This window comes from Euprymna scolopes, chromosome 2, assembly GCF_053919585.1.
Source record: "Euprymna scolopes isolate OS-2025 chromosome 2, ASM5391958v1, whole genome shotgun sequence".
NCBI classification, from domain to species: Eukaryota; Metazoa; Mollusca; class Cephalopoda; order Sepiida; family Sepiolidae; genus Euprymna; species Euprymna scolopes.
The window spans coordinates 164,542,363-164,569,854 of NC_136483.1; the positions used below are offsets into that span (position 1 = coordinate 164,542,363).

Consider the following 27,492-nt stretch of genomic DNA (forward strand, 5'->3'; position numbering starts at 1 on the left):
CTTTTCTTAATTGTACTTTGACAGAGGAATCTGTGAAACCTTACAGTTGATAATGCCTGGTAGAGGCCTGTGTGATCTAATCATTTGCTGGAGAGAGTCACTTGGTTTGCCTGGGAACATTTCTGGAATTGTTGTCAAGTCCTGGGATCGGCAACCAGCTCCCCAGAGGAATAAACTATATATGTACATAGACGATAGAAATATTAAAGATGTATCACCAGGATTGACTTGATGTCAACTACATCTGCTAGTGGTCTCGTCTCTTGTGTTTTTGGTAGTCATTATAAGCAAGACTTTATTGTCGCTGTTGATAGCAGGGAACGCCTTGCTGGAATTTAACACTTGCATAAAAATAAGCAAACAAACATATTTTTAAATAAAAAAAAAATAGAATTATTTATTAACATTTAAAAAGGAACATTTTTAATTTGACTTGATGCATGCCACCAATGGCATTTGCAGTCAAAAGCTGTGCATCCGTGTTGTTCAGAGGCCCAACTTCAACTGTGTAAAAACAATTTCTCTCTTTGAGAGAGAGAGAGAGAGAGAGAGAGAGAGAGACAGACAGAGAGAGACAGACAGAGAGAGAGAGAGAGAGAGACATGCATACACGCTAAGAAAACAAAGTGACTGCATTTTTCAAATCTCGGACAGCAGCAGCCAGGTTTCGCCTTTGCTGGTGCTACCAGATCAGGCTGTCTGAAGATCTTGGCTTCTTGAGATGAAATGCACTTCACATTGATATTTTTTGTTTTGTTTCTCTATTCCCTTTTCCAAAACTTGATTATGTTCTGCAAAATCACCCCCCCTACCCATTTCCTTTTTTCCATTCTCCTTTTCTTTTTCGTTTCCCTCTCTTCTCAACTGGTTTCCTAACTTAAATGTATCAAACAATCAAACATTAATACTATAACCTTTTTCCCTTTCCCACTGCAAAACTCATTCATGTTCTGCAGGGCACGGAACAAAAACAAAATCCACTACAAGACAGACAAAGCAAACACTACAAAATAGTGATTGACGATACAAAGAGCTTGAAGAATAAAAACTTCCTACAAAATAACTAAATGCAACATAAATAACCCAAAGTGGTTGATGTACTATACTGGATTCGGCATTGAATAAACTGAAAAGGGTTGATATGCCATAAAACAAAACAACCAAACCAAATCTTGACCTTTGATGGTACACACGATTACAAACAATTTTGGATCGCACATGTCGCCTGTCAATTTGTTGAGTTAGCAGGCCTGACATTTTGAATATCTGCATCAGCCCATCGCTACACACCTTCCGCACAAGTTATGTGACAAGTCTGGCACAAAGTTCACTCTCCGGGAAGCCCCTCCCCCCCCCAGATCACCAAAAAAGGAGCCTTCTCATTGTGCCACACCTGTTGTACGCCGAGGGCAAATTGTAGTTTGTCAAAGTGCCAAGCTTCACTTAAAAGATTCCTTAATCCAGTGACCAATGACCTTTCTGAAGCTTCTAGAAGGGAGATCAGTAAGTGGTGGAGGGTGTTTGGCAGTTGAGGTGGCAGAAGAAAATTTGCTCTGAATAGAATTGGGCACTAGGCACAAGTTATTTCAATAACTCGGAGTTCTCACTGTCCTAGTGATTGGCCTGGAATGCATTACTCCTCAGTGCCATACAACGCAGTTTCACAATGAAGGATTCTTTTGAGTGTCTCTGCTGTAACATGCTTGCAGAAGAAACACCTGAGCAAGCTTTCTTTGAATGCCACAAACTCTGGTGCTACTGGGAATATGTCAACGAGGTGACAGCTCATATTGATCCCGAGAAACTTCTGCCACTAAACATATCCTATGTAATCAACAATGTCGGGCAAGAAAGACGAATGTATCTTGCGATCCTGATCATAGAACATATGGTGGTATAGATGTTGCATCTGAAAAATGACTAACAGATTGAATCTTTTGCTGATCAGGATCTCATCACTTTCTTCAAGCACCAGCTGAAAGTAAAAATGAGATGTGATAGAAAAATATTACATTCCTTACTTTTGGGAAAAGGTGGATACAAGTAGCGAGCTTATATCTGCAAGTATGAGTACATGTTCTTTGCTCGAGGATGGTGTGTGTAGAGTCTGGTCTTGTGGACCCTAATACCCACTATGGGTAGGTTTTAGCCTCATAGCTAGTCGAGTAAATGGTGCCCCCCTCCTTGTTAATAGAAAGCCGTCCACTTCTCACGTTCAAATTTTTGTTCTTTTTTAAAATTAATTTATCTTGGAAGGACAGTGTCCATACGATATCACGCACTTTCCAAACTGCATCTCCAGTTTTCTTTTTTCTCCCACTTAGATTCCACTCCCACTTAGAGATTAACATGCTTGTTTTCAAGTTTGAACAAACTTAAAAACAGTGTGTGGTGTATTACTTAAAAAGGATTGGGAAGATCTTATTAACCATTTTTTTTTTCTTTTCTCTTTCCCACTCTTCGTTTCATTCCAATGAAGTTCTTATATATATGTATATTTATGAACAATAACATTTCAAATCAATTTGAGGATATTTTAAGCAGGACGGTCTCTAAGTGTAAATGTGGTATTATGGTAACTGAGATGATTCAAGTTAAGAGCAGTGTAGAGATTTGTTAATATTTCTGACTAAGGATGATCAACGATATCCATTTACTCCCACACTTTTGAATGGCCTTGTGCCTAATTTGTTGTTGATATAATCTTTTTTATATTGCTGCAAATAAATATTGCAAAGTGTAGTATCTGTTCTGATACTACACTTCATTTTTTCTTTCCTCCGTCATTGTAGAAGTCCTTCTAGACCAAGGCAATTTTTATTTTTGTTCCAATCCAGAGTGCCCCTTTTGGAGGAGCTGGACTTTTCCCACATTAAGAACTCTGCCCTCATGGGAGAGACAACTAAATAGGAACTTTTTTCGCAAATTCTCAATTTATTTTATTTTTTAAAAGTTGTTTCAAACAAATTTTTCAACTTAAATTTTCAAGAGAATGATTTTTACAACGTTGAAAATAAGTTTTATGGTGCTTGTTAAGATAAGAGTCGACAGATCGATTTTTTTAAACATGTCGTTTTAAGCAAAAACAACAGTACTTACTTGTCATGTCGAAAATAGTAATATAAAAAAAAATCACAAAATTTTATGGAGTTATTAATTATCGCTATTGGCTAAAACAAAACGTCAGCCATTACAATGACAAAAAAGGGAGATAAGTATGTCCACTGTATTCGCAATCTTAAAGGTGTTCACAGCAAGAGAAAATGACATTTCCCCACAATTTTCTGTAAAAATTACTTTTAACTTAAAATAATTGCCTAATCAATGAATTTTTTGATACATTTTCGACATGACAACTGTTAAAACCGCATATTAAAAAAAAAAAAAAGTATTTTTTTTTACATTAGGTCCACCTCTACAATTTTCTTTAAAATGACGACTTTGCCGAATAAGAAAATCAGGTATGTTTTACTATACACATAGATTCGAAAAAGTTGTCAAAAAAAGAAAAAAATATATAACAAATAAATGTTATCAAAGGTAAGATAAGTTACTTTTCTACATAACTAGATATGTTTTTAGTGTTTTTATTTGATGTAAAGTGTTTATTCGGCTCGAAAAACAGTGTTTACTGATGTATTTGAAAAAATGTAAATGTCGGTCGACTTTGTTGACTACATAAGTTTGGGAAAATGAGTTAAAACTAAAAAAAAACTATGCAAAATACTGTTAGAAACTCACTCAATATATGTTACTGTAACATAGGCTGACACATATTTGGTGGGTTTCTAACATTATTTCGTATAGTTTTTTAGTTTTAACTCATGTTCCCAAACTTATGTATTCAACACAGAGTCGGCCGCTATTTGCATTTTTCAAATATATCGGTAAACACTATGTTTTTCGAGCCGAATAAACACGTTGCATTAAATAAAAACACTAAAAAAATATATCCAGTTAGACAGAAAAGTAACTTATCTTGCCTTTGATAACATTTATTTGTTATATATTTATTTTTTGACAACTTTTTCGAATCTATGTGTATAGTAAACCTCCCCCCCCCAGAAAATCTCATTTAAAAGGTTAGGGTTAAGGTTAGTTGGTTTATCGTGCGTGCGCACAAACATGGCCACCAGTGAATCATATGGCATAATACAGGTCTTTATATGGCGAAGACTATTTGTCTCCGCAAAATTTAAATGAGATTTTCTTATTCAGTCGAAAACCTATTCAAGTCGTCATTTTAAAGAAAATTGTGGAGATAAAGCTAATGTAAAAATCCCCCCCCCAATCAGTCGACGCTATCTTAACAAGCACTATTTTCATCGTAAATATGACGATTATTGAAAACAAAACAATTTTGTTGACAAGTTGCAGTTGCACCGTCATCAAACAAGACCTTGTCGGCTTCTGCGTTACTACTCGTCTTTGCATAACTTTGATAAATACACATAGGTGCTTGTACAGTTTAATCAAGGTATTAAAAAAGTTATATTGTATGTATCCGTTTTGGACTGAAGTTTTCCGAAAAAAAAAAAAAAAAAAAAAAAAAAAAGGTATTTTTTTAGATTAGGTCCACCTCCACAATTTTCTTTTAAATGACAACTTTTATAGGTTTTCGACTATACTGAATACGGAAATCCCATTGAAATTTTGCATAAATAATTAGTTATCGAGATATAAAAAGTTGTATTATGCATTGTATTTTTTGGCGGACATCTTTTTTTTTTTACGCGCGTGCAATGTCAGTCATAGATGAGTAGATTTGTTTATGGCGTGCGCACGCGCGTAAAAATGTCCGCCAAAGAATACAATGCATAATACAACGTTTTATATCTCGATAACTAATTATTTCTGCAAAATTTCAATGCGATTTTCGTATTCAGCATAGTCGAAAACCTAAATGTCGTCATTTAAAAGAAAATTGTTGAGGTGGACCTAATCTAAAAATTTACAAAAAAAAAAAAAAAAAAAAAAAAGGGTACTAGTGCAAGTGCACTTATTGATCCGCGCTGAAATAATAACGTTATTATTTAAAAAGCCATTCTTAACATGGGGAGGAGAGGGTGTTTTGTACCTATTCTATACTTTAACCTTACAATTGAATAAAAAAAAACTTTAATTAAACTTGGAAATACAATTTAAAAAATAGCGCGGATCAGTAAGTGCACTAGCATAAAAAAAAAAAAATTTAATTTGATCGACGTCATCGAATAGTTTTTTTTTTTTGTTTTTTTTTTACAGCGGAAAAACATGTTTTTACGACAGCGCGCTGGAGGCAGCCATGTTTGGATTTTTAGAACACGCCACGGGGAGATAACTCAGTCTAAATCTCCGATCCCCCCTCCCCATCTTAAATACTAGCTTTTCTTTTTAAAAATCAAAACATGGCCATTTTCCGATCGGTATCATAACAAAATGTTTTTTCGCTGTAAAAAAAATAAAATAAAATAGAATAAAAACTACTTGATCAAATTAAGTGAACTTTTTGGTACTTCTACACTTTATCGCCGAAACTGGAAACGCCATTTTATTTCGCGCACTTGTTAAAAACCAAGGGAGAAATCAGTATTTTAAACTATGGCCGAAATAATAATAATAATAATAATAATAATAATAAAAATTAAACTAGATAAACTTCCGGAAAGAACTATGGAAAAAAGTAAATAAAGAAAGTGAAAGAGAACATGTATCAATAATTGTTTAATTGGAATTGTTTCGATTTAATTAATGAAAACGGGAAAGTTTTTCATTTAATTTTAGGTTAATTTATTCTTTCCAGAAGCAACCGTTCTCCAGTTTAATTTTTTTTTTTTTTTTATTTATTTCATGCTTCGACCATAGTTTAAAATACTAATTTCTCCCTTGGATTTTAACGGCAGGTGCGCGAAATAAAATGTCGTCTCCAGTTTCGGCGATAAAGCGTAGAAGTACCAATTTTTTTTTTCGGAGAACTTCATTCCATAACGGTTATGGACAATAACTTTTTTTTTTTTTTTTTAATTTTCATTTTTTAATGTCTTGATGAAACTGTACAAGTACAAGCGGTTGCCCCCCCCCCAAAAAAAAAATTCGCCGATTAATTAGTCCTTTCACCGCTTACTAAACCAGACAAAACCAATCGATAAAAATTGGCCGTCATTTTTGGAAGCCAAGCGCTTCAATATAACCGAAATAAAATAAAATGAATTAAGAAATAAAAACAAACAAACATTTATTATAAGCACAACTATATGCGAATTATTTTTTTTAACTCAAACAACGCCGGATGGATAGAGCGAGTTTGAACGAACCCAATAACTTACATGTTGTGATGACTTTCAACTTGATTGATTAAATATATATATATATATAAAATAAATAAAAATAAGCTGTTTTATTTTGCTTTTAAATAAATATGAAGTTAAAAACAAAAGGGGGGGTGTATAGCATATGGCAGAAATATATAAATCAAATCTAAACTTACACTTTTCTTCAAGTCCCTTTTAAAAGACATTTAGAGCTATGACCTCTTATCCGGCGTAGAGAAGTACTTCAGCTAGTAATATTACAGGTCTGAAAAAAAAAAAATGGTAGCACCAAGGAAAGGAAAGACGGAAGGAGAAAGGATAGGACGAGACGAGAATTCTTCACTCTTCTGCAAAAGTCCGTCACGTGTTAGATTTCGCGGAATATTTTTGTTGCTAGAGTCACGTGACTGATGGGCGTGTCGTGTTATTTGGGTTAATATCTCGTCGTTATCTTTTACAATCCTCGCTTTGCCTTCTTTCTCTACTCTAAGAAAAGACACCCCAAAAAAACATGGCCGAATCACCAGACGGGACCCCCGCTCTTGCTCCAGGGACCATCATTATGGTTCCGAAAGTTAAGAAACAGGTGAGAGGCGCTGTTCTTCTTGTCCACCACCTCCTAAAATTAATATAATTTTAACTAAGAAAATGTTGATTTTTTTTCTCTCTCAATATTGAAAGTGCATTTGTCTATTCTGAAATTTTATATATATATATATATATATATATATATATATACACAATAGTGAAAGTGCATTGGACTATTCTGACCATTGTTCTCATTGGTTCGTCATAATCACAACGTTTCGGCCGATGTAACCTCCTGTCTTTACCAGGTGCATTTAAAAAAAAAAAATTTTTTTTTGAACTTCTTGCCAAACTCCGAAAATTATACGGAATTTCGAACTAAGCTCTTTGATTCATAAGAGTAGATTGTTCTTGTTTCGTCAACCAGGTAGAAGCGTTAACTTTAGTCCTTTGTGTGTCAAGATTCTTCTTCGTGACTTCCAGTTTCCGCTGTTCATTTGGTTGGATAGTTAGACATGTTCTATGCGGAAAAGAAGGGGGTGGCTTTCGCGTTATCCAAGATGAAGATAACAAATTATGAGAAGGGGCCATATCTTGCTTGCCACTGACAGAGAACACTGGAGAAACCAGTGACACAGTCCCGAAAATGACCAAAGCAGTTTACGATTTGAACTGCTTTTTATTTTCTTTAAGCTTTGTTATTATTGGTTATTATAGTCTGTAGTGTATTGAGGAATAAACAATCTACCTTTAAAAGATTGTCACCTAGAACTGATTCTTAACCAATGCTATTATCCGTTAAGCCATATGTCTGCTCACAAGGATCCAATTACAAAATCCGATATTGGTAGTTTTTAAATCGGGCAGAAAACTGAATAGATTAGGGTTTGAATAGGTTAGGTTAAATTGGAAGAGGGAGCCTCTGAGCCTAGCCTCTCTACCGACAGTTTTTTTTTTTTTTTTTTTTTTTTTTTGTGTTTCAAAAAGCTTTACCAATATCGATATTCCTTAAATTAAATTAGAGAAGATGCACCTGAAAAAGATCGGAAGTTGCATCGGCCGAAACGTTGTGAATATAACAGCCAAGATGAAAATGGAAGTCTGAGTAAATAAAGTTATCGATTTTAATGTAAAATGAAAAAAATAAAAATACCAAAGACATGCTCAAGTGCTAGCGTTTGTAATTAAAACTATTTTTAAACAATTTCGTCCAGTTTTCGAACTGTTCTTTCCCAAGCTTTCTCTTAATTTTGAGGCTTAAGATTGTATTACCAAGAGTAGATGCTGACGAGTTCAAACAATTATTTTCATACTCCTTCATAATATCTCTCTGTAGATCAAACATGAGTAAAATCACAATTTGTGCGTCAAATCAATATGTATTTTTGTCGTGTACGTGTCGTCAAAGGTTTTAAATATTTTGTTGATCCTCTAAAAAAAAAAAAAAAAAGTTAACGTTTTAATACAAAGCAATTCTCAATTTAAACCTTGGCGAATATGACAGTTATTTTTTTTCTAAAGAAAAAAATAACTATTGATCTGACATTTGTCAGATCAGATTTATAGTAAGTTAGAAAAAATATATATGGCAATTAAGCTACACAGAATATCACACTAGGATTCGCCAAGCTTATGAAGTAGTCATCGCAAACGTTAACAGTGATTTCTTTTTCTAAAAAGAAAAAAATGTTTTTATGTTTTGTCCTGGTTTAAATTGCGGAACAGATGTTCTTTTTTTTTTATTATTTACTTCTGTCTAATCTTGTCTCTCTTTTTTCTTTCTGACACTCCTTTCGCCTACTTTATAGGACGTAAACATTTTCAAGGAAGTTAAATCTGGGTTGGAGGCTATGAAGAAAAGAAAAAAGCAGTTAAATTTTAAACTTTAATTTTAAAAATATCAGTTTACATTTGGGGGTAAATTCCTTCAGTTCCTTAAACTATGAAATGAAACACTAGGCCGGAGAAATAGTCACCATGGCGGACCTGAACGAGACCCCCACCCCCTATGTTAAGAACGGCTTTCGGAATAAATACCCTCAACCTCCCCACGTAAAGATGGCTTTCGTTTTTTGCAATTTTTTTTTTTTTTTTTGTGTGGATTATTATTAATTGGACACTAATATATAGGGTCGTGATTTCTCGTTCAGGTTCGCTGTCATCATTTGTGCAAGCAAGCCGAGAACGAGCTTAAGGGCATATAATTTTTTTTTTTTTTTTTTTTTTTTTTTTTTTTTACACAGTGATTACCACTTATCAAGGCCCGGTGTTTTTCGTGAAAGATTGGCGAGGGGGGACCAGAGATTGGAGTTCAGACGAGCACCTGCTATGGAAATAACGATAAAACAAGGATAGGCTCGCAACGTCTCTTCTGTGGGAGAGAGGTTGCAGGGTAGAGAAAAGGGCATCACCCACTAAGCCATGAAGTCTATTTTGTACTCTGTCAAGGCAGGATAGGCTGTTTTTAGCAGCTCCTGCCCAGATATGGCAACAGTATTCCATCCTTGGACGTACTTGGCTTTTATATAGATAGAGAATTGCATCAGTAGTGAGATATCTTCTGGAGCGGTAGAAGGATCCCACCATCTTTCCAGCGACCTTGGCAACAGACTTGATGTACGTGTTCCATTTCAGATCAGGAGTAAAGGTCAAACCCAGAAGCTTGTCAAAACACGGGGCCTCACCCAGACGAGAGCCATCCATCACAATTGATGCCAAATGGGGATCAGAGCGTTGATGATGTAAGGATAGGAGTTTGGTTTTGGAAGCATTAAAGGTAACCAGCCACATCTTCCCCCACTGAACCACACGCTCGAGATCAGAGGAGAGAGAATTATTTATAATGGTTTAGTTTTGGATGGGGGACAGTGGACATGGGACACCATCAACCTTAATGGTTCCTTGCCCTTAAATATAAAAATTGAACTTGAGTTATGTGCCCGTCATAATTTTCCCAACTTGTGTATGATTTTTGGTGCTTAAACAGTGGACAGATCGATTTTTTTAATATGTTGTTTTAAGCAAAAAAATAAAAAAGGTAAATATAGGGTTACGTTACAACAGAACACCGGCCACTCTAATTTTTTTTTTTTTAGGGGTAATCGAGGTCGCTGACAACGAATCTGATAATCAAACCCGGGGGCAGTAATACCTTTGGTTAAAAGATCAGCCGGATTATCCGACGAAGGAACATATCTAAATTTAGGGTTTATCCCATATTTAAGTTTAATGTTTTCAATGAACTTATTAATGTCTGACACGCGATTTTCTACAAATATATTTTTTCTCGCAGCCTTCCCATTCAAAATCCATGACAGGGCTACTTGTGCGTCAGACACGACAAAAAAGGATTTGATATTGATGGGCGCTAGAGCACCCAAAACTTGTGGAATAACTTTAAACGCTGGAAATATAGCTAATAATTCCAAAACAGGTAGTGATTTTCCCTTGATGGGTGCCACTTTTGCCTTGGCGAATAGCAAGGAACACTGAGCACCTTGTTTCGCATACACGGAAAACCCATAGGCGTGCTTAGAAGCATCGCTAAAGCAAATAATTTCAACAGGGGATTCCTCTAGGAGAGTACATCTAGGAAATTCAAAGTCCCCTATACAATTCAGCTCGTTGGCATGTGCTTGCCACGTGGCCTTAACTTCTTCAGGGATTTGTTGATCCCAAGACAACTCCTTTTTCCACAGTTGACTAATAATAATCTTCCCCTGCATGGTGACAGGAAGAAGTAAAGATAATGGATCATATAGACTTGAGACTTGAGATAATATCTTGCGTTTGGTATTGGCATTGCCATCTATTACAGATGGAGCGAGTTTAAGGGTATCCCTTTCAACAGAATATTGATACCCCAGCACCTTTTCAAAGGTGGGGGAAGGAGACGAGATAGTACCGTCTTCCATCATTTTATTTTGTATGCTTGTGCAATTGGAGTTGCAGGATTGGAGTTCAAACCCCGCTTCTCCGAGTCTGTCGCGGACTTTATTATACACATGGGTTAGAGTATCTCGGTCACTATTAGTAGTAACTAAGTTGTCGACATAGAAATTATTGGAAATCGAATGTGAAGCTAAATCGGCTTCATATTTTTTGGCATGATGTTTAAGTATAAAGCTTAATATAAAAGGGCTGGCATTGAACCCAAATATAATAGTATTAAATCGGTAGGTGCACAATTTGCCATCTACCTTGAGGAAAAAACAAAATCTATTTTTATCTTCAATAGATTTTAACCTGATCTGTAAAAAAGCTTTGCACAAATCGTCCAAAAGCACATATTTTTCTTTTCGGAAAGCCAGTAGAATATCTAGCAACAATGCAGTCATGTATATAAGCAGCATCGTTAATCGAAATGCTACCTTTACGTTTCAACGAACAATTGAAAACAGGGCGGATTTTTGTAGTTATTTCCAGACCTTCTTTAATTACTGACCGATGGGGAATCCATTTATAATTCTCATAAGTTGCATGGGGAACGGAGAAAGGTTCGATAATTCCGCAGTCTTCGTATTCTTTGAAGACCTGTATATAATCGTTATACAGTCCTTTTCCTTCCAAGGACTGGGCCACCCTATGCATTATTCGCAGTGAAGGCACATAATTGGACTCCACCTTGAGAAGCTTGTCATGCTCCCAAGGCAGCTCAACGTAATATTTTCCTTCCTTGAGAACTATAGCCTCTTCGAAGGCATTTATTTTTTCTTTATGAATTGAAGACAACTGGTTAGCATCCTCGATACCTATGGAGTCCAGAGAAAAAAAACTTTTCTACTCCACGTTCAACAGCAGGACCATCAAAAAAAGGTTGCAGCACATCCTCGTAAGATGCTACTGGCTTTAATACACTATCAATTAAATATGACTGACACATAGGGAGTGTTTTAATAACTTGATCGAAGGCTGGCAATTTTTCCGCAGCCTTATCATTTTTGTTTAAAAAACTTGACCCCTCACCGAAGGCAATGATATAATTGGGGAGTTTCCAAGCGGAACCTCCCAAGCACTTAATTAAACTGAGATTATGGATTCTAGGAATAAGATCCAGGCCAATGATACCGAGAATGTTAGAACCGTTTAGTTCAGAATAATCAGGGCAAAACTTATACCCTTTTTCAGTTAAATTCGACGTAATCTCATCGAACCTGTTTACGTTAAATTTCAATTTCAAATTTTCAGCAAACAATGCAGAATGATAAAAAGGACGCTGATGTCCCAATTTAATAGACACTTCCAGCTCTGATAGATGTAAGGACTTATTCCCCACAAGGGTATTGACGGACATTTGTACCGTCTCAGGATTTAGATTACGGTTGTGAATCAACCGGTCCAGAATTATTTTAGAGAAAAAGGATTTTTGGCTACCCATATCTATCAGACAGAAAAAATAAACCAGGTGCCCTTTAACCTTCATAGATATCTTGAGTACAGGACTAATACTCTTGTCCTGATCCGCCACGAAAGTATGTCCCACAAAGGACCTAGAGCCTTTAGCCACATTAAGGAATAATGTTTTTTTTAGACCACAATTACTGCAAGGGAAGGGGAACCCCTTAACCCCCCTGCAACTGGACTCTGAGTGCTCACCGAGGCACCGGAGACATAATCTTAATTCTTTCGCTCGAATAATTTTAGATTCCGAATTTGGAAATTTAGAACAAACTCTTGTCAGGTGACCATCAACCTGACACAATTTACAAAATTTATTTTCGTCATTTTTGACGAAAGACTTAGTGTTATTATTACTCTGAAAGGACTTGATTTGTTTTGGCTCCGAATTCTTCGCCACGAGGGTTCCAGCATTCAACGAACCCGACATGTTTGGCGGGAAATTTTCCTGCCTTGACGCATTTAATGGTGTCGCCATTATTATGTCTATAACGTCAAACATATACGTTAAAATAGACTTTAAAGAAGGAAACCGTTGACAGGATTTATTCATTATTTCTCTGCGAACACTGTTCGGAAATTTAGCGAACAGAATATGAGCTATTAATCTTCCTGAGGTGGATTTATCTGTAAGAAAATCTGTGCCAAAGGAATTATCCATCTCCGTCAGTTCAAGTTTGACTCGCTGGACGAGGATTCTGATATCCCTCAAAGACGCAAAATGGTCTGGTTGTGGAATAATGTCATCAAATATTTTGTTCATAATTGCTGAAGGATTTAAATATTTTTCCTTCAGACACTCCAAAGCTGCTTCTTAATTCTCGGGAATCACATCAAACCTAGAAATAATATTAAACGCCTCTCCTGATAATTTGGATTTTAGCAATAATAATTTATCTGCACTTTTCATGTTCGCAGTACAGAATTCAAATTTCCTTAGAAACCCACGGAATTCAAACTTATTGGGAGTTAGATCCCCACTAAAGGGGGGGAACTCCAACTCCATTTTCATGGGAACAATATCCCTTGATTTCTCAATCTCCGGCTGGAGCTCAGCCAGTCTGTCGTGGACTCCCGCCTTAAACATTTCGAAATCACGACAGATATTTAGTCTTTCCTTATCTGGAGACTTAAAAATTAACTGATCTAATAAATCGTCCACTTCAGACAACCGTTTTTCGATGTCGGAAGAAAAATTATTTATACAACGCCCACCTCCTCTCTCGTTCATCCAATCCAAAGAAGCCGTTATACGAAACTTTTTAGCTTCTATTCGACCAACAAGATTTGAATTTGCCATGTTCGAAGGACACAACACGAGAAAAAAAAAATGGCCGTTCCCACGTGGGGAATTAAAAGCAAAGGGCGCGAAAAGGATTCTCCGATGAGAACCAACTATTATTAGAAGGGGGTTACGTCAACAAAATTCGAAACTCAATGAACAAGGAATTTAAACCCATAAGAAAGTTCAGACCGACATTCGACAACACATTTCAACCATGAATCAATTATAAATTCATGAATCAATATATAATTTTTTTTTCATACATTATTTAAACGATTACAATTATCGTAAAATATTTGAAAGGTATTTTTTTTTTTACGAATTAAAACTTCAGTTTACAATTTACATGAAATAATATTTATTTTCAATGAATAAATTCTTTTATGGACCATTAACATTTAATATAAAAATGAATATTCAATATATTATTTTTTTCAAAGCACATGGTCTTTTAAGGACCATTACAAATTAAATATAAAAATGAATATTAAATATTATTATTTTTAAAGGCGACACAATGAAAGGAAAAAATCCAAAATAATGTGGGGGGGGGATCGAAATCTTATGCAATAAGAACGTTATTACTCAAGAAAAAAAAAAAATTGGAGGGGGGATATCTTTTGCAATAAAAACGGTGTAAGAAATTCTCTTACTCGTTTTTGCCTTTGGCAGAATGAAAGAGACACAGAAAAGCAACAAAGGCTCACCTTAAATCCAAAAATATTTTTATCTACAAGAAGGTAAAAATGAGTCTGTATTGCAAAAGAGTGTCCTCTTTAGCCTCAGCCAATTGGCGGGTAGTTCATGCCTTGAAAGGCGAAGGTAGTTTTCTTTTTGTTGAAGATGCTGGTAGAATCTGCCGCTCGTAGAAATGGTTGAGGGTTCTCGAAATCCTTCCAGATTGGTCAATACGAACAACGCACATTGCGATCGATGTTCATAAAATAATATGCCCCCTTGCGGGCAATGATAATGAAGTAATTAATCCATAGAACATTTAGCCTCAGGCTTGTATCCGCATTCAAGTGAGCGGAGATAATAAATGGGATAGAACCCTGCTTAGTTCATTAGGCACAGAGCGAGATAACGTGCTTTGGCTTTGCTCGACGCCGAATTGAAATCTGTTTTAAGAAACACAATATTCCCGCCAAATTCTGAATCCTTCACAGCAACTGAACAATGCAATATCATTGGTCGAAATAACCGCGTGATTGGAAAATCCAGCGGTTATCGCCCTTGCATTCTGAAATTTCTAATACAAGAAATGGAAGTGCAGCATCTGAAGAACAGATACTACACTTTGATCTTGACCCGAAGGCCAAGTATTTATTAGGCTAAAAACTACGTAAAGTCCCCCCCCCCAAAAGTACTGTAATGTATTTTTTTTTAATTTTTGTTTTAGACAACTTTTTCTTCGAATTTTAAATTGTCCGCCAGTGAGAAAAATTTTTTTTTTCCGATATTCCCCCCTCCCCCAACACTTGGAGTGCTTTTCTTTTTCATATAATTTTAAATGTTCCACAAAACATTCGTGCGCCATGTGAAAAGGCAGTTTGATATGTGAAAGCACATTCAACAGCCGTCGTTTATGTTACCGCGCTCGCGCGTAGAGTAAATGGAAGCTGTAAAATGGCGGAAAGTAGTTCAGGGGTCCAGGGGTTAATACCATGCAAATGGTAAATTTGCCCCGGGTTTGATTATCAGATTCGTTGTCAGCGACTTCGATTACCCCTAAAAAAACAAATTAGAGTGGTCGGTGTTCTGTTGTAACGTAACCCTATATTTACCCCCCCTCCCCAAAAAGAAAGAAAAGAATATTACGTAATTGGCATACCGAAAATAGTAATATATCCCAAAATTACGAAAAATCAAATAGAAAGTTATGTATAGTTAAAAGTAATTTTGGTCAATTTTTACGACGTGCCTCAGCGTATTATAAAACACCCCAACCTCCTCATGTTAAGAACGGCTTTTGAGGTTGGGGGGGGGGGTTATTCCGAGAGCCGTTCTTAACAGGGGGAGGTTCTTATGCTTATAATATGCTGCGGCACGTCATAAACATTGCCCGTAATTTTTACGGAAAATTGGGTAAAATCGCATTTTTTCTTAGACTTTATAAAGTAGACAGTAAGAGTCTACACACAGGGGACATAACTCCGAAACGAATATTTTAGATTGTGTCATGACTGCAATATTTGTTGTTTATAGCGATAACATTTTTTTTTTTTTTTTTTTTTTACTCAATGAATTTTCGTAATTTTTGGATGTATTACTACTTTCGGCATGACAATTAAGTATGTAATATTGTTTTTACTTAAAACAATATATTAAAAAAAATCAATTTGTTGACAACATCTTAACAAACACCAAATGTTTTCACATGAATCTACATACCAACGTTTTGCGCTAAACTTGATTTTTAATGGGTGATTCTTTTTTGGGACGCCAGGACGCCAAAAAGTATGCCACGGGCTAAATTTCATTCCGTCATAAAAACAGCTTAATACAGAAAAAAAAAAGCAACTTATTTTTACACTTTTATCTTGCGAATAAACATGAAATGAGTGAAACCGTGTTTATTATTTTCAATATCCAACAACGGAGATGGAAATCAATGATTTCGATTTAAAAAAAAAAAAAAAAGACCTAATTTTTTTGATAAATCTCTGTTTGGCATACTCATGAATTATTTTTTCTAAAGAACAAAATTGAATAAAGTTTATTTTTACAAGAATGGTCAGACATTTACCTAGCAAATAAGCATAAAAATATATACGAAAAACCATGTCTATTTTTAAAAAATCAAAATTATACACCGCATATGAAGGTGGCTTTTTTTTTTTTTTTTTTTGCTACAATTGTGTTTGGCATACTCCTGAATTAAAGGTAAATGTCTGAACATTCTCGTAAAAATAAACTTTATTCAATTTTATTCTTTAGAAAAAATAATTCGGGAGTACGCCAAACGCAATTGTAAAAACAAAGTCAGTTTCGTTTAAGAAAAAAAAAAAGGAAGTCAACTTCATACGCGGTGTATAATTTTGATTTTTTTTTTAAATAAACGCGGTTTTTCCTATATATTTTTATGCTTATTCACTAGGTAAATGTCTAAAGATTCTTGTAAAAATAAACTTTATTCAATTTTATTCTTTAGAAAAAATAATTCATGAGTACGCCAAACAGAGATTTATCAAAAAAAATTAGATTTTTTTTTTTTTAAAATCAAAATCATTGACTTCAACTCCATTGTGGGATATTAAAAATAATAAACACGGTTTTCAATATATAATTTCATGTTTATTCGTGAGATAAGAGTGTAAAAATAAGTTTGTTTTTTTTCTGTAGAAAGTTGTTTTTATGACGAAATGAAATTTAGCCCGTGGCGTACTTTTTGGCGTTCTGGCGTGCCAAAAAAAGAATCACCGTTTTTAATGTATTTTTCGTTACTAAAAATACAGTTGAAGTAAAAAGTTGGTGCTTTTACTTTTGCCACTGCACTATTTTTATATAGTTTTTTTCAAGTTAAATTCAAGTTTCACATCTTATTTTTTTATTTTGGTATTTTTTTTAGATTAGGTCCACCTCCACAATTTTCTTTTAAATGATACCTTTTATAGGGTTTCGACTATGCTGAATACGAAAATTGCATTGAAATTTTGCAGAAATAATTAGTTATCGAGATATAAAAAGTTGTATTATGCATTATATTCTTAGGCGGCTATCTTTTTTATGCGCGTGCAGTGTCAGTCATAGATTAGATTTGTTTATGGCGCGTGCACGAAAGATGGCCGCCAAAGAATACAATGTATAATACAACTTTTTATATCTCGATAACTACTTATTTCTGCAAAATTTCAATGCGATTTTCGTATTCAGTATAGTTGAAAACCTTTAAAAGTTGTCATTTAAAAGAAAATTGTGGAGGTAGACCTAATCTGAAAAATTACCTTTATTTTTTTATTAAATTGTTAGGTGGAAGCACAGAATAGTTATGAAACACCCTCTCCATGTTAAGAATAGCTTTCAAAATAACGTTATTATTTCAGCACGGTGGCAAAAGTGCACAAGTACGAAAAAGTTTCTTTTTGCGTTAAAGGTAAATAGTTTAAGGGCTTATAAGAGTGAAATTCAAATTACCAAAAATTGAAATTTAAGATTTTTTTTTTTTGCTTATTTAGAATTACACTTAATTAAAAACAAACAAACAAGAAAAATATTTGATATTACGGAACGAATGTCAACTGCCAAAATAAATAGAATAAAAAAAGTCCCTGTGAATTTTGATTTTTTTTTTTCTTTTTTTTTATATATACGTAAAAATCATTTTGTTCTAAGATTATTTTAATTTTGTTATCCTCTTAAAAAAAATTGTGCTTTTTGATTTATCACAACTCTCTATAAATCTGATTTCTATGCAAATTTGTTACTTTGCGTTAATTTTGAAACTATCCTAAAAAATGTCTGCAGCTTGCAGGGGAAGCCAAAATGTTTACAAAAAAAAAAAAAATAGTCTTTCATTTTTAATAGTTTCACCGACAAAAAATATATAACAGTTTTATGCAATAAGTTGGTTTTTGACATATTCTACTATCCGCCCCTTCCACACTTTTTTTTTTTTTTTTAAGATTGCCCAAAATGAAGTCTATTTACGTTCTCCCTTCTCACTGCAATGAAGTCGGACATTCCGTCAGTTTATAATGCGGGGGAGAGGGGGAGGGGTGACTCCACCTACCATCCAGAAAGTTTTATGTTTTATTTTATTAAAAAAAGAAAAAAATCACCCCCCCCTACACATTGTCAATGCTTGCACAACATAACCTCTAGGCATATTTTAAATTGTTTAGGTCCATAAAGTGAATGAGGTATTGTAGTGCCTGTAAACTAGTGAAGAGAATAGACAAGGTGAATGACCCCCACCTCCTCTTCCCCCGACCCACTTAGGCCTTGTACCACATATTCTCATATATATATATATATATATAACTACTTCATTTACTCACATAAATTAATATACGAAAGTATAAATTTATACGTAAACTTTAAGTATTTACTTCAAAAGTGCTCAATACGTAGCTAAAGCTAGTTAGTAAGTTATAAAATATATATGGCGATTAAGCTACACTGAATATTAAGAATCCTAGAGTGGATGAAACGTGGACTATTCAGTGTAGCTTAATTGCCATATATATTTTATAACTTATATATATAAATAAAATGACTGGAGAAATCCCCCTCTGGACAAAAGTATCATAGGTTTACAACAACCGATGCCACATACAAATTCTATACATCTAGACTAATAGCCACTGTCTTGTGTAGCTTTTGAACACCATTTTATTCAGCCATGACATAAAAATGCTACATTGCATCGTACTAAGCAACACCATCACAATCACCACATTTACAGAGGAAGAAGTCCCTATTTTTCTCTAAATATTTAGTCCTACCTCTACTCTCAGTTGTCATGGGTACAAATTCTACACTTTACACAGATTCTCTGCTTTCATCGCCTGTAACTGGCTAAATAATACATAGACCTAACATAATCTTCAGTTTCCGATTCATAAATATTAACGGCTCCCTAGCCAAACTCTGTCCATTCTGATTGGCTGCGCTTTGATAATTCTCATATTCTGGAATCCAATTCTGTGTTTCATTTGCGAACAGTTACTAAAATTACAATATGGCATCACTAAGATGTATTACTTTGCACAGCATCAAGTTTATTTCATGCTTAGGTCATTGCTGTCTTGTGTGTGTGTGTGTGTTGCACTTCACAATTTGTATGGCATTTGCTATAAACATTTACAAGTCTCAAAATATTGTGTATCCACAAGTATTGAAAACATAAACAAAAAAACATGCATCTCTAATGGTTCTTATTATTAGTCCATTAGTTAAAAAAAACACAACTTTTGTTAAAAAAGTTGCAATTAAGTTAATATAAACAGTACAGAATGCAACTTTTTGTGGAATAAATAAATAAATATATGTATACTCAGTAGATTTACAGTACATTTTTATATTTTTTTTATTGTATTTCTTTTTAAACAAACTGAGCCACAGCAAGCGTGGCTGTGTACAGCTAGTCTTTAAAAAAATATTGTAATATTAATAAATAAATACCATCCAATAGAATAGAACAGAATAAAGTAAATACAAATTGGATGGTGCAAAATTTTACATGATCAAAATCTTCGGCATTCCTCAGCGAATAATTATAAACTAGTCACTTCTCCCAAAGGAGAGGGTAATTTTTGGGAATCTGGCTCAGAGAATCAAAGAGAACGATACTATCTATAACGTAACATATACAAAAGTCCCCGTTTATTTGCCACCCCACGAGAGCAGATATGAGGTTTGCTTTTAATATGAGGAAAATCTAGCTCCCTACTCTAAATCACAATAGTTTGACAATACAGAACTCCAAAAATGTGACAGTGATACATGTTCATCCACACAATTCTGAGCCAACAAACAACTCCCTCCCAAATTTCCATATGCAAACTAAAGCCACACGATGATCTGAAAATTACCCCTTCTCATGCCCGTGATATAAAAAAAACTTAGACACCTCCAAGGCGTGTGGGCCTGATCTCATCCCTGCTATACTAATTAAGAAATGCTCAGCTAAGCTTGTCCCCGTACTTGCTAAACTCTATAACAAATGCTGTGTTGAATCTTGCTTTACTAATAGCTGGAAGATGGCCTCTATGGTACTAGTGTACAAGAATTCTGGTGAAAGGACAGACCCTCTCAGTTATCGCCTTATCAGCCTCCTCCCCCTCTTCGTTAAAATCTTTGAGATCTTAAGCAATCAGGAACTAGTCGACTACCTCGCAAATGTGACCTTGCAACGTGGTCTTACACGACCTTGAACCTCTGATCTCGGTACAGTTATGATATGTCGACTGGGCAACCAGGTCTGCCAACCGTTAGTACGTCGCGTCACCCAGTGAGTTCTTCGTTAAGGCGTTGGGAATTCTTCTCGGATGCTCGGTCCTCAAGGCCTGTTCTCCGTGGATCGTCTAGTTATTCTGGGTGTTCGTTGACTGATACGGTGTCACAAATGGCAAATAAAGAAATATACACATATAGGGATCAACGCACATCAGCAACAAAACTCCGGAGGTTGGTTAATATAATATATATTTCGGAAATTCATAAAAGAAGTATTTACAGCATATACATATAGTTGACAATTAATTCAAGCAAGCAGTTAGTTCTACAACTGAGCTTCTGTTGTTGAAATACCTGGTCGGTATCGCGGACTTTGCGTAATTCTCGTTGAGTTATCAGGCAACAAGCGAGGGGGAGAGAGAGGAGAGGTGATTCTGCCGAGACAGAACAACTCGACTTAGCTCTCTTTGACTCTGATTCCCAATCTCAGACCCGGACTCTGACTTAATCTCTGATTTTTCATTTCTTTTATAATGCAATTATGGAATGATGACGACACCCATGTTCGTCATCGACCAATCAAATTGCTTGATTATAATTCGACGGGGCCTTTTCTCATTGGTTGATTATACTTCGACAGGACACTTTTTCATTGGTCCATTTCCAAAATTGGATTGACTCTTCCTTTAATTAACGCCCAACTTACACGTTGTATTATTTAACTCCTCCCTGGCTTACTAATGGAATTTTTCTATATCCAGGAAAATTATTTTTCCTTTGACTTAAAGTAAATCACGCGATTTTATTTGTTTTAAAATTATCTATTGATCTCATTTTTCGCTTTGATAATTCAAAGGAATTTTAGTTTATCTTTGAATTAAGTTCTGGTTGTCGGCCATTCCATTATATCAGACATTTTGATTACGTCAAAAGACCAAGAATGCATTTGTCGCTTTGAACTTATCGGACAACACATTTTCCCATCCGAGCAAAAATATTTCATAACTTCAATTTTCGTTCGACCTGATTCACCAAATGACAATTCTCGATACGTCATAAAAATATGTATTATTGTTTTGAAATTTCGGACAATTCATTTTTTCCTATTCTTTGTTCTAAAACACAATGCCGAGTCACTGCGTGTGTTCTCTCAGATCAAAAACAACTCGACTTTTTCAACTGTCAAACTCACAGATCAAACTTGGCTCATAGTTTTGCCAATTGCGGATGTGCAATCCCCAATTCTCTGGTTCTTGTACAATTATGATTTCGGCCATTTCAGATCAAATGCCTGTGTATTTTGGCTAAAATATTTTATGCATTCTTTTTCGCTTTTGAAGTTTAGAATGTGATTTAACTTTTTGCTACAAAGGCACTTTTGCCGCTGCCATCTCAACAACAGACTTAGCTCAGAATTTATTGACAAAAAAAGATTAATAATAATTTTTATTCCTTCAAAACCCGATCATCGTCCGGGAACAAAAAATTACTTTTAACCAAAAGAAACGTCACATCAACCCTACAGGTCTGATGTGGCCTCTCTTTAGTGTTACACAAAAGCTAATTTTCTCTCTAAAAAACAGTATGATGTCGTTCTACTGCAGATATTTTAACAGTCATCTCTGAACGCATATACTATGCACTGGCTCAGGTAGGCAAAGCCAGGGCTGTAGCCTTTGATATCTCGAAGGCTTTTGACAAATCTGGCACAAAGGGCTACTAATGAAAATTAATCATACGGTACAACTGGACGTATATTAAATATAATTAGATCCTTCATGGCATACATCCAAACATTATCAATCCTTGGATCACTATTATCCCTGATCTTCATTAACAACCTCCAAGACAATACAAGAAATAGTGGAAGATTTTGAAAGCTTGCCATTTACATGCACCGCTGCTGTTGGACTGATCTAAATTGATTAGCACAGCCTCTTTAGTCTTTTACTTGATGATCCTGGAAAATGGATGCAAATTGTTCTGTGGAATTTATCCATGTGTGCTGGCAGGGTCCAACCAGATCACATGCAGCTCCGTTCCATTATATTTCACTGTTGTCATCGAATTCCAAATCATTTGGGAGTGCTTGAAACAACCAAGAAAACCAGGGATTCCAGCTTTCTGGACCGAAATATATACTTGTTACTGATTAGAAAGTCTGTTTTGTGAGGACGCAGAAGAATATCTTTCCCCCGTCTACGTTGAAGAGGGAATTTGGACAGAAATTCTCGATGCCATTCACATTTGCTTTCTTATGTATCTCCAGTTTGCTTCCTTAGCTAGACACCAATCTTAGTGTACAAGGCAGCGCTTCCAAGCTCTATGGAGGAGAATGGTAAGCTCCTTGAGGATATCTGGACAGTTCTTGTATACTTTGTATGATATGCAACTTATTCCATGTGCACTACCTGCATTTTGGCCTCGATCAAAGTGTAGTATCTGTTCTTCAGATGCTGCACTTCCATTTCTTGTTTTCTACGTTAAAAAATGACCCTGGTGTCTAACTCTGTCCCGTGGGAAGGCATTGTAAATAGGTACCTGCCTTATGGACGAACTCTTACACTTCCCTCAGCCTCAAGCCACCATTGTTTAAAGTGATCTCAGGAGCTTGAAGTGTAGGTAGATCACTCATGGGAGGGATGGGAATGTTGAGGTCCTCCTGCGGTACATCCAGTTTTCCACTCTTCGCAAAAAGCTTTTTGGAAAAAACATAGGGCTTATTGTAGAATGCTTTCTGAGATTGTTGCTTTCTCTTTGGACGTTTCCTCAGATTCTCAGCTCTAGATAATATGAGAATCTTTTTTCTTTTAGATCATCAAGCAAATCTTGGCTGCCCCTCATCATCTAAATGTTTCTTTGATCAGGCCTTATTTAAAACAAAGCTTGAGTTATATTCGATAGAGAAGCATCTGATTTTAGTTTTAAAGCTAACTCACCACTTACTCTAAGTTACCAACCTCACTAGAGCCTACCTAATAAAGGTTATTAACCCCCCCCCCGGAAAGTTTTGTATTTCTAATAAGGTATCCAAATTTTCACCTGGCTAGTTTAAATTTATTGCTTGAATTAATTTATAGTCCATGTAACCAATGGAAAATGAGCCATAATCAATCTACGTCACTTCTTTTAACATCCCGTCCAAATATTTATTTAGACAAAGAGAGACACCAGGAGTTACTGTCCATGTCTTCCGCCCTGAGTGATCATCACGAAATCTTTTAACAAGTTTGTATCTCGATAGATTGCTTTTGTACCTATCTGTTCCAGAAGATCCCCTTCTCTCACCCTTCCTATGTTTGGGTCAAATATTGCATTCCTATCTTTCATCATTACTACATGCTCTGAACCTGCCAGGGAGAAATAGAATTTAAATAAAAAAAAAAAATTAAAAAAAAAAAAAAAAAGGAAACTTTTTCTTAAGCCATATTGGGCACATAAACCATGGAGACCTTAATCTGATTGTTGCTAATGGCAACGTCAGCCACAACCTGCCTCTGTATCTGTTTGTACAGGATTCACCCTCACCGGCAAGGTGTGCTTAACTAACAAAGATACGTCTCTACTATATCTATTTGTATATTCTCAAAGGTTGGCAGACAATCTGAAATGCAGTGCTTCTACTTTATCACAGCCACATCTATGCTAAGAGAAAGGTCTCTCAGCATGCAAGCAGCATTGCTTTGAGACCTCACGCCTCTTGTATTAAGACTTGCAAGATACAGGGTCATGATCAGTGCATTTATGTAAGTCAGTGCTTTTCAACCTTTTTGCTGGAACTCCATAGAAACATTCCACTAGCTCATGGAACCCCATATGCAATAATTTAGTTGTCTTATGACAAAAAAAGAAGAAAAAAATAAAAAGAAACAGCATTTAAAAATTAAACTGAAATGAAAATACTCTTATGGTTTTTTATGCGATTCTTTTAGCGTTAACTGTATGAGAATGTTTAAAAGAAAACCTAATAGTGGCAAGAAAAATTAATTTTTCAAATGTAGCGAATTTAATTTAGTATATTTAAACAATAATTTTTTAAAATATGTGTATAAAAATAAAATAGATTTTCAAAATTGAATTTAACATTCTGTTTATTTGTTCCTTGTTTGAATCTAGAAATTGCAGAACCTCTGGATTGTACTGGTGAAACTCTTCGTTCCTTGCAACTCTGGTTGAAAACACTGATTTAAGCAGTCTGGCTCCTCCATTAAAATGATGTGCTGAGTCAGCATTTTAAGCTGTGACGTGACCTCACAGAATGTAATACAGATAAGGAGGAGGGAAGGAGAAAAAAAGAAAAAGGATGCATAATGGGAAGCTACCCTCGGCAAGCACGCGACAGCTCTTCCTTTTACCCCTTTAATTGAGAGTCGGCTATCTCCTGTGCGGTGTACTTACAGGCAGCTGTGTCTGGTGCTGTGTATTGAAAGCCGGCCAACTGGTGCTAAATACATATCGGCGACTGGTGTGACGTACATGAAGAAAATAAATAACTTTTTCATGCATCTCGAATGTACGGCACAATCACGTTGACACACCGGTTCTTGCCAGATCACTGAAGTTAAGCAACATTGAGCCTGGCCAGTACCAGATGGGTGATCATTTGGAAAAGCTAGGCGCTGTATATACCTTCTGGGAAGGTTGGGCGTAAGGCCAGCACCCCCACACTGTAAAAAGAACTTCTCGCTACAAAAACATCTACAAAAAAGTTGTAGATGGCCTATGCCCCTCCAGGGGCTCAAGGGCTATGGATCATGCATCTGGAAAGTTTGTGTGAAAGTTCTGATTTTCTTTGCGACTTTATTTACATACAATGTTTGGTTCAGATCTAACAACAACGTTACGTTCGGATGCTTACAAATGGGCTTAAATTTCTCTGGATGAGGATGCTGAAGGTTTGTTCAAAGTCGTCTGTAAATATTTTGGCCAAAACCCAACCACCTTGGACCACACATCCAGGGGAAAAGTGAGTTTTAATGCTCTATATAAAGAAAAGTGTGTTCATTTGTCTGATAAGCTCTACAACATGTATCTGAGCACTGTTGGTATTTTGTCATTTTTTTGCAGTGACTTCAAACAGGGATGACCACCTCTGCATCGTGATTTGTGGCTGTGCAGATTTGTTGTGCCTTGATGTACAAGTAGATGCTAAGAATGAAGACGACGGCAAGTCTTCTGCACAGATAGTCCAGTTGAAGTTTAAGGTTTTTCACTTTCAGCCAGCGCTCGCTGTCTTTTCTGCTTCTTCTTAAATAAGCAGGCAGACATCCCACATGGTGTAACTCCGGCATATGTACTGCTTTTGGATCTTCAGGTCAAACAGGAAGTTCATCATTACTTCGTTCAATTTACTCTGCTGCATATTGGAAGTGGATATTGGAAGATTTTCTTCTGAATGTTCTCCCATATGCTCGGCATGTGTCTGATGACATTGTCTTTGTGTATTGAGCATATCTGGTACAAAACAGTTCTCTGTATACGACAGTCATTAATCTTCAATGGTGTTGTTATATTTTAACAGTTTGACCAACACGTTGCATCTGAGACAGTCGCAAGGAAACGAATAATGGGAAGAAATTCAACTCTGCTTATTTTTTTTTTTCAGTTTTAAAAAAGGCATTTATTACTGTTACTTTCATCTTGCTTGCATCTTGTTTTTTACAATTCCTCTCGCGCAGACATGTGCCTAACACAACTGTTGTGTCAAAGACCTGCTTTGAAAGTCTTTCATGCTACCCTGTAGCCACATGTCCATCTCATGGCAGCATGCCTTGCCAGTCTGCTGCTGTCCATGTGTTCCCATTGCTTTCTGTCCGTGTGTGTCCTTTTTTTTTTGTATTCCTCTTCTTTTTTTTCCCTTCTTTTTCTCCGCTGTGACGTCACTCCGTGCACTATGTCATTTGCATATGTGTCATGTGGCTGCTGCTACTGTTAGCGCTAGCATCTTTACTTATCTGGCATCAGCTGTGACCGAGGCTTCAATGTTGCTGTTGGCATTGTTTTTGGTTGTTGATATGAATACATCATGATTGTTGCTTCTAATCTATTCCAACTAGGACTTCTGCAGGGAGCAACTGCTTAGTTCAGCTTTGTCTTTTTTGGTTTGAATTTTTGGGTGGAACAGCCACTCTTTTGGTGTGCTTAATGGACAGCTGGTTGGTCTGGACACTGCTGTGGGTCTTTTGGGGAATTGTAAGGATTGCTAAATTCTTTTTTCTGGATCTAGCTTGATCCTTGGGTGAAGGGTAAATTGTTGCTGTACAACAAACTTCTGAGGTCCAATTTGAACAAGCTAACAACACCATGCACTTGAATAGTCTCTTTGCAGTATCCTGGGTATGGACTTGGTGGGTGGTCTGCTCTATTTTTGGTGTTCTTTAGGTGCAGCACCCACATATGAAACCGGGATGTAGCTAGATGCAACACTTCCAGAGAAGAAACTTGGGAAATCTGCAACGGCGTGTAGACCCATGAAAATGCTGAGCCGTATACGAAGTGACGTCATGGTAAGGAAAAAGAAAAAGACTATAAAAAAATGTGTGCACAGACCAATGCTCACGTTAGAGATGTGGGTGACGTCACAGCTGTAATGAGAAGTCATGTGTTGTGGGGGAATGAGGAATAAAGGTCTTTTCTTAAAATCTGAAACAGCGAGTGGAAGTTCTTTTCTATTCTTATTCTCCTTGTGACTGAGCCTACAACGTATTGGGTCTTGATTGTCTACATGTTAATGTGTGTGCAAATGTGTACAATGTTACAACTTGGTAGTTTACTTTTGGGAATTTTATTCCATCCCAATCTTCTCGGACTGCTGATTCGGAGAGGACTAGTCCTTCATCGTCTGACAAGTGTGTCTCTAGAAATTGGCTAGCTGTTTATTGACTGAGTCTATTTCCTTTATGCTTATATCCTTTTTGCAGTCATTGGAAATTTAAGATTATAATGATTTAGCACAATGATCAGTACGGTCAGACATGTTATCATGCAATTTCCTGTGCCCCCCCCTCCCCATCAAGAAATTGAAAAAAAAAAAGAAAACATAAAAAAGCATTGAACAGATACCAATTTAAAATTTTAGTAAAAAAAAAAAAA

General features: G+C 35.9%; 2 protein-coding genes across 2 annotated transcripts in view; one reads left to right on the forward strand and one right to left on the reverse strand.

Annotated features, from left to right (window-relative positions):
* The window catches only part of LOC145298521 (acyl-protein thioesterase 2-like), a 224,736-nt gene extending 218,130 nt beyond the window's left edge, over positions 1-6,606 (reverse strand). The window contains exon 1 of the mRNA XM_080144326.1: positions 6,467-6,606. Within this exon, the coding sequence (XP_080000452.1) occupies positions 6,467-6,496 (30 nt within the window). The 5' untranslated portion in view covers positions 6,497-6,606. The remainder of the gene's footprint in view (positions 1-6,466) is intronic.
* A 37-nt stretch (positions 6,607-6,643) lies between these two features.
* Positions 6,644-27,492, forward strand: part of LOC145298505 (annexin A4-like) — a 71,610-nt gene continuing 50,761 nt past the window's right edge. The window contains exon 1 of the mRNA XM_080144324.1: positions 6,644-6,876. Coding sequence (XP_080000450.1) covers positions 6,802-6,876 — 75 coding nt within the window. The 5' untranslated portion in view covers positions 6,644-6,801. The remainder of the gene's footprint in view (positions 6,877-27,492) is intronic.